The sequence below is a fragment of the Musca domestica genome, unplaced genomic scaffold (assembly GCF_030504385.1).
Source record: "Musca domestica strain aabys unplaced genomic scaffold, Musca_domestica.polishedcontigs.V.1.1 16, whole genome shotgun sequence".
Taxonomy (NCBI): domain Eukaryota; kingdom Metazoa; phylum Arthropoda; class Insecta; order Diptera; family Muscidae; genus Musca; species Musca domestica.
The window spans coordinates 56756-69911 of record NW_026712219.1 but is presented as its reverse complement, the minus strand read 5'-3'; the positions used below and the strand labels follow the sequence as shown (position 1 = coordinate 69911).

Genomic DNA, 13156 nt, shown 5'->3' with positions numbered 1-13156 from the left:
GAAAGAAATCTAATATTGCAGTCTCTATACAGGTCACAATCGATGCATGGAGTTAGAGTTTAGAATTGGCCAGAAGGCCATTACTTTAGATGTTCGTCGGATAATATCTTTTGTGTGGAAATTTTTATTTTTTCCATTGGTTCCAGATCTATGAGGGTTTTTGAAAAAAGGGCCTAATAAGGAAATCTACTTTCCAAATGGAAATGAAGACATTCTTCATAAATCGTACTAATCGAAGTTGACATTTGAATGATTTTCCAAATAGTCAAATTATGCATCCAATATGTTCAGAAACTTAACCAGTTTTATGAAATCTACAGGGACTTGGCGGTAAATTATAGTGTTGTAGGATATCACATGATCGGTCCCGCCCGACTGTAGCCTTTGCTTACTTGATAAATATCTATTCATACATTCTTCATATTGGAGAAAGTTGCCAAATAAACGACATTTTGATTTAATCTTACGTATATGATATATTGCATTATAGCCTAATCTTTTCACACTTATAGGCCGGTTATTGAATGCAGTTAAAACCAATAAGATAATGAAATGGACAAATTGCGTCTCGCCAATGCAAGACAATAATTGCATTGTTTTCTGGAAAATTATATACTACAGTTTATGTATAATAAACATTTTATTTTTTTGTTTTTATTTTTTATATAAGAGAAAGGCTTATTTTTTTATAAATAAATCTACGCATTTAAAAATAAATGAAGTAACCTTAATCTTCTCAAAGCATTTAACATTGTATTTTAGCTAATTATTATTTTTCATTTCTTTAATGTTAATAAGAACAATATGTAGCAGCTTTTAGATATATATATGATGAGAATATTTTATCGATTTTAATAAATGAAAAAGGAAAAAGAAACAATATATATTTAGTTCTGTAAGATAAACACGCACTATATGAATAAAAAAGTATTTATATTTATATATAAAAAATAAGATAACATTTTAAATAAATGCTAAAATAATTTTATACAATCGAAAGTGGAGTCGTTTTTCTTTCTTAAATGGGGATAAAAGCAAAGAGTCTTCACCACAGGGAACCGATTAAGCCAGTTTTTTTAAATATTTTATTTATTGTTGTTGCAAAATCGTCAGGCAAAATCCCATTATTGTTGTTTTTATAAAAACAACGTTTGTTTATGAGTGGAGAACGATGGTAATGTTTACCAGGGGGTAAGGCAGGGAATACCTAGGTTTCGGAAAGAGCCACCAATCCTCATCAGTTCCCTTGTTTCTTGTCTGGGATATTCTCCCCAGAAGTTATTTTAAAAAATAACTTCTATGACAAAAAACATTTTTTTACCCAAGTGACGAGATCGTAAGCTCAATAGAAGAGGAACAAAAGAATTACATAAAACTAAAATTCTTTTGGAAAATCTTCTAAATCTTACAACCGCACTTATAAACATTTTCATCTTTCTCCACTTGTTATGATTTCGTTCAGCCTGAACGAAGTAACATAACCATGTAAGTTTGTTTTGTCTGTTACAACAAAAACCCCTACGTCGACCGTGCCTGTGTCTATTAATAGAACAGTGTTTGGCTTGCTTGTTTGGGATACCATAGTATTTTGTTGTTGCAAAATCGTCAGGCAAAATCCCATTATTGTTGTTTTTATAAAAACAACGTTTGTTTATGAGTGGAGAACGATGGTAATGTTTACCAGGGGGTAAGGCAGGGAATACCTAGGTTTCGGAAAGAGCCCCCAATCCTCATCAGTTCCCTTGTTTCTTGTCTGGGATATACTCCCCAGAAGTTATTTTAAAAAATAACTTCTATGACAAAAAACATTTTTTACCCAAGTGACGAGATCGTAAGCTCAATAGAAGAGGAACAAAAGAATTACATAAAACTAAAATTCTTTTGGAAAATCTTCTAAATCTTACAACCGCACTTATAAACATTTTCATCTTTCTCCACTTGTTAAGATTTCGTTCAGCCTGAACGAAGTAACATAACCATGTAAGTTTGTTTTGTCTGTTCACAAAAAAACCCCTACGTCGACCGTGCCTGTGTCTATTAATAGAACAGTGTTTGGCTTGCTTGTTTGGGATACCATAGTATTTTGTTGTTGCAAAATCGTCAGGCAAAATCCCATCCCAACAAACTTACATGGTTATGTTACTTCGTTCAGGCTGAACGAAATCATAACAAGTGGAGAAAGATGAAAATGTTTATAAGTGCGGTTGTAAGATTTAGAAGATTTTCCAAAAGAATTTTAGTTTTATGTAATTCTTTTGTTCCTCTTCTATTGAGCTTACGATCTCGTCACTTGGGTAAAAAATGTTTTTTGTCATAGAAGTTATTTTTTAAAATAACTTCTGGGGAGAATATCCCAGACAAGAAACAAGGGAACTGATGAGGATTGGGGGCTCTTTCCGAAACCTAGGTATTCCCTGCCTTACCCCCTGGTAAACATTACCATCGTTCTCCACTCATAAACAAACGTTGTTTTTATAAAAACAACAATAATGGGATTTTGCCTGACGATTTTGCAACAACAAAATACTATGGTATCCCAAACAAGCAAGCCAAACACTGTTCTATTTTATTTATTTATTTCATTCACTTTTGTAATTCAATGCCTTCAAGATCATACAGGGTGAGATGAAAAACTGCAACAAAGTCAAACGCCATAATTTTTACCTTTTTTTAGCTTTATTAAATGAAAGCAAAAAATGTATTCGAATTGGTCACCTTTGGCACGAATTATGGCCCTCACACGTCGCCCGAATGTTGCTCTGCGGTATTTTGGCCCATTCCCAGCGAAGCGCTTGCTTGAGGTGATCGACACTTTGGTATTTTTTAGTGCCAACCTTGCATTCCAAAATACTCCAGACACAATAGTCCAACGGATTGGTATCCGAAGATTTTGGTAGACATTGTGCGCTGGAAATGAAGCGATGAACCTCATATTGTAACCATTTTTGGGTGGCGCGTGATGAGTGTGATTCTGAGTCCTGTTGGAATGTCCAAGGTCTGCGGCCAAAATGTTTGCGTGCCCAAGGCTTTAATACACCCTCCAGAATATTTTTACAATAATATTCGGCATTTTTTCTATTAATACAAGCGGAGAGCGATCATTGGCTGTTATGGAGGCCCACAACATCACCATGGCCGGCGCTTGAGTTCTGGTTGCCAACCGAAGGTGCACATTTTCAGCTGACATCTTTGGCAAGTAGACACGATCATTTTTTTTTTTTACAAACTGCTGGACAACGAATATTTTCTCATCGGAGAAAACCAAAATCGGCAGTTAACCACTTTCGGCCAAGCGATTCAACTCTTTTGCTCTTTTGAGTCTATTTTCTTTCTGTTGCGGTGTAAATTATTGCACTTTTTTGAATTTCAATGGCTTTACCCCGAGCCGCATGGAATATTGCGATATGTTCAGCCCACGAACCATTTTTCGGCGCGGGTTTCGATCAAGTCGTTTCTTTACTTTTCGAACCATTTCTGCTGATGTTGCTGTTTTCTTTCGTCCACTTACTTGACATATGTCGGGCAACGCTACCTGCATCGCGGTAACGAGCGATGGCACAAGACGCAAAAGATTTATTCACATTTAAATGCTGAAGTGCTCTAACGATAACCACTTGTGATTTTCCGGCTAAATATAAAGAAATCACACTATGACGCTTGAATTCCATCACGAATAACTTTTTTTTTTGGAAAATTCTTACCAAAATGCATTTGTACACCTGTAAACAATATAATGAGCCGTCACTGGAATAATTTTAACAGCTGTCGGACGAGTGGCTAAGAAATGACAAGTTCCAAGTTCCAGAATCTAAGAATCGTAGTGGCAGATGCCAATCTTTCAAAAGGTCAATTTTGTGATCTTTAAAAATCATAATTATATTTTTTTAATTTGTTCATTACTTAAGTCTGAAGCATTTCCCCATTGATTTAACTTCATATTAATATTACCGAGAGTAATATTTTCAACAATTTATATATCCAATATGAACAGATAAACCGCACAATCAATCTACCACCCAACAACACACCAAAGTAAAAAACAAAGTTTTTATTTTATTTAATAAATTAAATGCCGTTTATTATATTTGGTACAACAATGCAATGGAGATAAATACGTATACATATATAAACAAATAAAAATTAAATATATACTGTGCGTTACTATTCGTGAGAGGTTTTCAAATCAATTTATTAAATAAAATATATTTTAAAATAAAAAAAGTAAATAAAGTCGTTTGGGTGGTCTAACAAATTTGAGAAACACATGCACGCAATGGAATGCGTATTGTCAAGCTAATATATTCATACATATAAATAATTATGTACACGGATTTCAACGAAACATATATTAGAATTTCTTTCTCTTTAAATACATATACCTAGAAACGCACAATACATTGACGAAGATATTTATTTAGTACGAATGAACTTAAAATTGTGCTAACTTATTTTTAAATTATTAATCTGTTTTGGGCTTTAAATCGTTAACAGCTGGTTGTAGAAATTCTTCAACAATTGCCTCAACCATTCGATCCAAAGTGGCCCGTAAGGCTGGCCAATCTTTCTCTTCTGGCTTGGCACACAATTCGGCATAGTATTTGATTTTGGGTTCGGTACCGCTTGTACGCAATGTTATGACCAAACCATTTTCAAATGTGAAGGTAATCATTTGTGTACTGGAACTTACTGGCAGTACGGCCTTACCATCCGCCTGGGAGGTGTCAACACCTGTTGTCAAATCTCTAACATTTGAAATAGCGAATTCTCCATTGAGTATAGACTTGGGATATGTATTAGGTTTGTCATCTTGGAAATTGCGCAAACGATCAAATATACGCTTGATAACAGGAGCTTTATCACAGAACAGATACGAGCAATTGGTACAATGGTAACCATACGTTTCGTAGATTTGTTGAAGTTTTTCGGTCAGAGTTATGTTTTGCGTTTCCTTGAGGTAGCATGTCATTGTGGCAAGATGTGTGGCAGCGCTAACGCCATCCTTATCCAAAACTGAGGTAGAGAACATAAATCCAATGGCTTCCTCAAAGGCGAATAAAACTTGTTTGCCTTGATTCATCAATTGTATGGCTTCGTTTCCCATCCATTTGAAACCGGTCAGAGTTTCTACGAAATTATAACCATCCACCTGGCCCATGGAACGTAAAATCTTAGAGCTAACAGTACTGGCAAGTAGATAGCATTCCCCCAAATCGACGTCAGGATGTAGAGCTTTATAGTTTTGTACAGACCACCAACCGATGAGAGCTCCCAGCTCGTTGCCATTGAAGACCTGAAAAGAAGGTATATAGAGAAAGTGAGAGAAATATATATTAATAATTGGTTGTGTAGGAGTGGAAAGGAAAATTTTACACCCTAGCAATTTTTAAGTGTTTCCCAGAAGTATTTTTTAAGGAGTTTGCGATGAAAATGCTTAGATAAGTCCTTACAATAATAGAGATCCTTTTAAAGTTTATGGTTAGAAGGGAAATTTGAGCTGTTCAGTGTACAGAAGTTAGAAGACCATTAAGAAAACTTCTTCCACCAAAAGGTCATCTAAAAGTTGTATGTAACGAAAAGACATTAATATTGATAACATATCTCTGGTACGGTGGATTTTTTGACAAGAAGGTCTCCAAGTTATTCTGAAGGATTACTCTGGTAAAGAGAACATCGTACTCTCTCAAAATATTTTATGGAAAGGAAACATTCTTAAAACCGTTCATAGATAGAAGATAAATCCATCCAATAATATAAAACCTTTAAAAGGAGACCAATAATAGAAGAATTACTAAAGATTTTTACGAAACAGAAAACTTTCCAATTTTCTTCTATGGTTAGAAGGCATTCTTTAGAACTGCTGACTGGAATAAGTTCTGAAAGCTTGCCAAGAGCCACTTCGAAATAAAAACGATTTTCTAAAGACTTTTTACGACAAAAATACATTTTAAAAGTCTTTGGAAAGATTATTTTCTAAATGCGTTTCACAAGGATATCTTCTTAATTTATTTACAAAATATATATGGCATTCCTAAAGCCTTCCATGAATATAATTCATTTCAAAGGTGACCTATGATAGGAGACCCACGAAACTTTTTCAAAAAACAGAAGACAATCCGACATTGTTATATGGTAGAAAACTTTTTTAAGGACAGCTATGACTGGAATACGTACGGATGATCTTCTGAAGGTCTTCTAAGACAAGACGATTTTCTAAAGACCTTTTTCGGCTACAATACATTCTAAAGGTATATGGAAAGAAGATTTTCTAAAGGTGTCCCATGACAAGAATTCTTTCTTAATATATTTTATAAAAATATGTGACACTCCCTAAGCCAGCTATGAACTTTACAACGGTAGAAGATTTTCGGCCGCAAAATAACCCATTGTTTCTAGGCAATTCCAAGTGATTTTACATAGATTTTTCCCATGCTTGATTAGATAACTGCAATGGCACCAACGGACCAAGTTAAATTTCCTTTAAATCTAATGCGGGAATTGTGAAATTACTCAAAATATGATTTGCAGCATTTGATTGGCTTTATTAAATCATATGACGTTAAGGGAATAACAGAATTGTTTATGTTTGTTTTATTATAAATATTGACATAAGATGTGTTATCTCTTTTCGAAACCCGTTTCAGATTAAAATGTTTCTGTTTGCTGTGGCGTGCAATCGCCGTATGCCTTTCCAAATATATGCGAATTGTGTGAATACTGATAAGTGGAACACTTGATATCAATGTTAATGTCAAGTTAAATGTATTTTTAAATTGATACTGTATTGTTATTATTTCCTTTTTGCAAAATGAATGCGAATGCTGACGAATAAATATAGGTAATGTACGTGCAAATAAGGAAATCACGTTTACATTCTGATCATTCGTATAAATATGGTTATGGCAGTAGGTTAAAAGTGTTTCCAGTTATGGTTATTTCATCAGAATAACTTAATGCAAATATAAATTCACCTTTTTTGTTTGGAGGTGTGTATTTTCTAATCTCAGCATTTGTTGCTAAGAACCAAGATTGCTATCGCCCTCAATCTAACTAATCAGTATTCTCTGCTTTCGTGCAGAAACGACAGGTTAATGTTTTGATAACCATAAATGAATCTCTAAAGGCATACGAAACAATTGCCTTGTCTTCACTTATCGGCTATTCAGATAACATTAATTGAGTTGTTCATCCCCTGATTAGGTGGAATTAATTTGTGTTGTTGTATTGTTAGGTGATGTCACAGCCCACTTAACTCGATGAATAAGTCAATGTTCCGCGAAAAATATGTTTAGTTAGAGTTGATAAAATTAATAATCTTTCTATTTATTTCAGATGATTTTCCTTGTTTTCGTCAAAAAGAACCTTGTTCCCGACAACAAAAGTCTAAAATATTGTAGAGGCTGAAGCACTTACCTTCCACACACCGGTTTTGGGATCCTTTTCTGCACATGCCAAACGATCAGCGTCGGGATCATTAGCCAAAATAATTGTGACACCTTCAGCCTCGGCTTTCTTTATGGACAATTCCAAAGAACTTTTACCCTCTTCGGGATTTGGGAACTTCACAGTTGGAAAATCAGGATCTGCCTCTTTTTGTTCTTCGACTGGCAAGAGAGCTGGCAAATTGGCCTCTTCAAAAGCCTTTTTGACATAAGGCCAACCTACACCATGCATTGCTGTGTAAACAAATTTTATGTCGCCCAATTCCTTGTGTTTCTTGTTAATATCCCTAAATATCTGAGGAATATTTTGCAACAGATTCTTATAATATGCTGCATACATTTCTTCAAATGGATCCTCCAACAAATCACAATTTTTCAAAAAGTCCGTATTCCACGATTCTTCTTTGGGTTCAAGATTGTCAAGTATAGACTGCTGTATTCCCTTGTCGTGGGGTGCAATAATCTGTGCACCATTTCCCCAATAGACTTTATAGCCATTGTCCTCCTTGGGATTGTGTGAAGCCGTTACCATAACGCCGGCCAAGCAATTCTTTTGCGAAATTGCAAATGGAACAAATGGTGTGGCTACCATCCGGCTGTAGAGAAATACTTTAATGCCATTTTGAACAAATATTGTCGATGATAGTTCTGCAAAACGTTTGCTATTGTAACGGCCATCATAGCCGAATACCACACCCCGCTGATACTCGTCCTGTTTGTATTGTGTCTTAATGTATTCACACAATCCCTGGGCCGTTTGAACAATTACCAAATCATTCATTGAATCGAAGCCAGCGCGCATACACCCCCTCAAACCGGCCGTACCAAATGCCAATCGTTCTAGAAGTCTCTTTTTTAATTGGTCCCAATCATTTGATGTTATCATTTGCTTGATTTCATTCAGTGTCTTTTCATTGCGGTCCCACTTCAGCCACATATCAATTTGTTCATCTAATGCTGCATCACCTGAATGTTTGGCCATGATTTTGCGGTGTTTTGTTTTACTTTCCCTCTTTTTTTTATCTCACGGCTGACGCACACAACAGCTGTTATTTTGCAATTGATTTACTCGTAAATGCTAACGGAGTTATTAACGTCTCTCTTTTTCCTCTATTGAAATTTTATTTGGGAGTTTTTTTTTAACCGATAATGTTAATGATTTTCATCCGACATTTAACCTTGGGAAATTAAGGACTTGTTCTCTATTCGTACCGTGTGCGTGTGATTTTTCAAATTAAAATATTTTTTCATTCTCACAAGGGATCTGTAAATCGATTTAAGACAATCGAAAGCCGTCAGCAGGAACTGTCAGGGTGAAGAATTTGCAAAATTTACAGTATGTTTACACATATCTTTACGACTATATATACTATATACATTAATAGCTTCGTTCACGTAGTTTTTCAGTGGTAAAAGTAGCAGGAGAGCAGACTGTCAAAAGTTGCGGTTATATGCTCGCACGGAAACAAAACATCTGAAAAAATGCGACAACGGAAAAGTAGCAATACTAAATTAAAACGTCAATATCAGGTCAACAATAATGACGCTATCAAACAACTGATGAAAATATGGTAAAAGATAATGAAAAATATATATATGTTTGCAAATTTTTTAAATCAATATCAATATGAAATTGTAAAGAAAAAAACTCGTTTTTTTAAGATTTCCACATTTCTTGACCAACTTCGTAGTGTAAAAAATCGAAAAAGAAAACTTAACTTTTTTTAAATGTATACAATGTAGATTATGGAAATCACCTGAATTCAACGGTTTTGGTAGCCTGTGCTAACATATGATATGATACAATTATTTCCTGTCATGGACTCAATTTTGTGAATTAACATCAACACTCCCTTCATGTTTGTGGTTTTCTTCCAAATATAAGAATTACATGAAAACATTTAAAATAAAAAAGCTAATTGTTGAATGTTTAAGCAGATAGACATGGCATTTTAATGTCAAATTATAAGGAACAACGACGGTTGGATTTAGTGCGGCTCTGGCATCTTTTTATGATATGTCACAAAATATGCCCACAATTCCTCTTTTTGCAGATATTTGAGTTAACGGATTTCCAGTAACACATTACAATTGTCACAAATTTAAGGTAATCAGACACACCTAATAAGACTTCAATACAGAGTTGCATTTTTCTTGTTGTTTTGAATTTGAGCAACAAATTAATTTTTGTAAATAATAACTACTTGTAAAACAATAAAATATTTAAACTTCAATACAAACGAAGCTAGCAAACAACAAATAAAATTATACAGTAAAATCTAACAATTGTCAAGTACATATTTGATACGGCTACCTTGTCCAAGAACTCAATATTGACTCCAAACGCCCCAAACGACGGGTTTAAGTCCCGGGTTAGAACCGGATCTGCAGGTTCTGTTCCAGAGCATTGGATACATGAATACGCAATACCATCAGCACATTTGAATTCAAATATCGGAAATTGGAAATTTCCGTCCGTCTGTCCATATATTTTTGTGAACAAAGTACAGTTCGCATTTATTGTCTGATTCATATGAAATTTTGCACAAGTCATTTGTTTGGCCCAAGGACGAACCCTATTGAAATTGTTGGAGATAATCCGTCAAAATTTAGATATAGCTCCTATATATATCCTCGTCCGATTTGCCTTTTATTGTACATCAAACGTGTAATATCAGCCCATATCAGCCCTGATCAGAAAAAAGTTATTGTACGATTTAGCTATGTTCACGATAAAGTCCACCTTATTTAGTCAAGAGCTTTAAAATGTAGCACAAAGGTTTAAGTTATAAGTTATTGAAACCAAATCCAAAAAACCAAATCTTGCAAATTTAGTTGTAGTTCCCATATATATCTTCAACCGATTCCGACTAAATAACTCCCACAAACAAGTACGTCAAATTTGGTGAAGATCGATTTAGATATAGCTTTAGCTCCCATATATTGTTCATCCGATTTGTCATTTGTTACCCACAGCCGTAATATGCACTCCGTAACAACGATATTCAGAGAAATGTTCAAATACAGCTCACAAATATCTTTGCCAAATTTTATCGAGATCGGTTCCGATTTGGATATAGCTCCCACATATATATCAAATGGGCAATACAAGTCCGAATTTAAAAGATACAAATGCTTCGGCATATTTAGTCTTTAGAACTTTAAATTATAATAATTATAATAATCCTAATAATCCTATCGTGTATGTATGTATGTATATTGACAGAGACAGAGACATTAAATCAATACCAAATATCCCCAATATCTAATTGGTGGAATTTGTGGTCAAAGGTCCAATTAGACCCACCAATTGAAGTGGAAGTGTAATAAGAAAGTATATTAAGTTAGAAAATAAAAGAAAGAAATTGCGCAGTGCCAATCCAGTCCATCTGCCTCTTCTGCCGGTTTCGGTTTACACTCAGGCTATGCCTGGGAAATGATTCAATTAAGTGCTTTATCTTAATTAATTAATGTATAATCCGTATTGAATCCGTGCCGTGTATACCCGGATCTGCAAGCACCCCTTGATACAAATCGATTTGTAAATGTGTTATCTCCATATTTCCATAAATTACTGGTTGTTTTGTTTTTCCATTTTAGATGTTCCATTATGTCTAGAATTCTACAGTGCTCATTAGATTTTGCCCCCAGGAAATAAGTATGCATGGCATAAAGGATGCATGGAAGACAATTCTATTAGAAAAACATGGTATGCCAACAAAAAAGACGTCTCGAATATGCGGTAGGCATTTCAAACAGAATATGTTTTCTAGAAAAAACATATCCGGTACAGCTTTCATCTTATGGAATGCCAGTTTTGTATTTGCCCACATTGGTAGCTGATGAAGGTAAGTTCTTTTTAGACAGTGTTGCATAACTAGCTCTTCTAGCTATTCTAAATTATGACTGAATTATAAAATACTACTAGCAACCAACATAAGCAACGCTTTGCCAAGGAATGTCTGAAAGGTTATCAAAAAATATTTGCATTTGCAAATTATGTTTTAAGGTCTTAAAGGTAGGATCATATAGGATATACATATGGTTGGGGGCATGGTACAATGAAGAGAAGGTAGGTCAACTTTGAAAAAATTGCAAGTATAGAGGTCTACCTGTTTGGCTTGTACTGTCAGAATTAGTATCAAAACAATAAAAAAATCAAACAACTTGTTGCATTTATTTTGAATAAATAATTGAAAAAACGCGATAACTGAATGAAAGGTCAACACTTCTTTTCAAAACCATGTACTATATATCTCTGAAGGAATATTTCGCTACGAAAACTCTAGATTTTGTCGATGCATACGTTGAAATAAACATTTTGAAAACACCCAAATTTGAATATTTTCTGAACAATTTTTTTTATTGAAAGAAAAACACATACATAAACAAATAAAGATGACATATTAAGCCAAGAAAATAAAAAAATTGAAATCATATGGTAGTTCTGCCCTACCTTGATATCATTGTACCATGGTTGGGGGTATAGAAATTAATTATATGATACGTCCCAATTAAAATAATAAAATAAAAATACTATATAAAATACTTCTTCTTGTGATGAAGTGAAATATTTCTAAACTTTGTCACTGTAAAACTAAACAACGTATGGCCAAAGATAGGACAAGACAGAGACAATATGAATAACCCTGTAAAAATACGTCTGTTGTTATGATATATTAACAATACTAACATGCCTGCCTCTGTAATGAGCTGTTACTCTTGTATTGTAGACACAAACCATTTGCTCACAATGCAATTTGTCTAGTCTTTACCATTTAAGGTCTTTGGTATGACTTTGAAATTTTTAAAAGTATTTATTCCAAAAGACGAATTTTATTTTTCAATTAATCAATTTTATTTTTCAATTAAATGTTGTGATTTCATCGCTCTGTGCGACGCTATGAATATTTCATATGATGTATAATTGTATATATAACACCTATATTTAACAATAATGTATACCGTTGCATGTTTCTTATTTATCACTAACTGTACTAACTGTTATGAACACCTAACAATTTATATAATTTATAGGTGTTAATTTTGGAAACAATGTTGAGGGAATCGTTTCTAATGAGAGGTTAGGTATTGATGAGTTCAAATGTGAAGTAAATGTAGAAAATTTAGAAATTAATAATAATATAAGTAGTGTAGTAGAAGAAGAAGAATCAAGTATAAACAAAGATATCTGTTTGCAAAGAGAAAATGAACTTTAACTTGCGAAAGTGGCGGCACTTGAAGAAAAAGTTGAGTTTCTCCTAGCAAATGGAATTTTCCCAGGGAAGGAGGCAAGTAAAGCCAGTATAGCATTTGCTCGCGTCATCACAAATGACTCAACACCCTCGTACACACCTGAGCAGTTAGATGTAGTACAACACCTTCAACTTCTATCAAAAGAAAATTATGAATACATGATAGATAAGTTTAAATTTGCTCTCCCCAGCACCGAAAGTTTTCTAAGTTGGCAAACGAAACCAACTCTCGTGGGATTTGACGATGATGTTAAAGAAAATTTGCACACTATTCTTGAAGGGATGACTGAACAGGAACGTACGTGTGCAATCCAATTTGATTCATTAAAAGTTACTGACACGGACAGTAATGTCGTTACATATTCTTTAGGACTGCAGCTTAGTGGGTTATGTAACGAGTGGAGGATACTATTAGGCTTTTTACTAACACGGGAATATAGCATTTCGGTACTGGAAGGTGTA

At 34.2% G+C, this 13156-nt stretch overlaps 1 protein-coding gene across 1 annotated transcript; it reads right to left on the bottom strand.

Moving 5' to 3' along the window:
* Nucleotides 1–4045: 4045 nt before the first annotated feature.
* On the bottom strand, nucleotides 4046–8664 carry LOC101887602 (phosphopentomutase). The gene is made up of 2 exons (XM_005190442.4): nucleotides 7411–8664; nucleotides 4046–5290 (listed from the first exon to the last, which is right to left on the bottom strand). Exons 1-2 carry the CDS (start codon nucleotides 8419–8421, stop codon nucleotides 4460–4462), a joined length of 1842 nt encoding a protein of 613 aa, XP_005190499.2. The 5' UTR covers nucleotides 8422–8664; the 3' UTR covers nucleotides 4046–4459.
* Between the last annotated feature and the right edge of the window lie 4492 nt (nucleotides 8665–13156).

Bases quoted from the DNA above. Each gene is read 5' to 3' on its own strand.
- LOC101887602 (XM_005190442.4), bottom strand. From the start codon at position 8,421: ATGGCCAAACATTCAGGTGATGCAGCATTAGATGAACAAATTGATATG. The intron at 5,291-7,410 runs GTAAGTGCTTCA...CCTTCTTTTCAG, and splicing joins CCAAAACCGGTGTGTGGAAG to GTCTTCAATGGCAACGAGCT.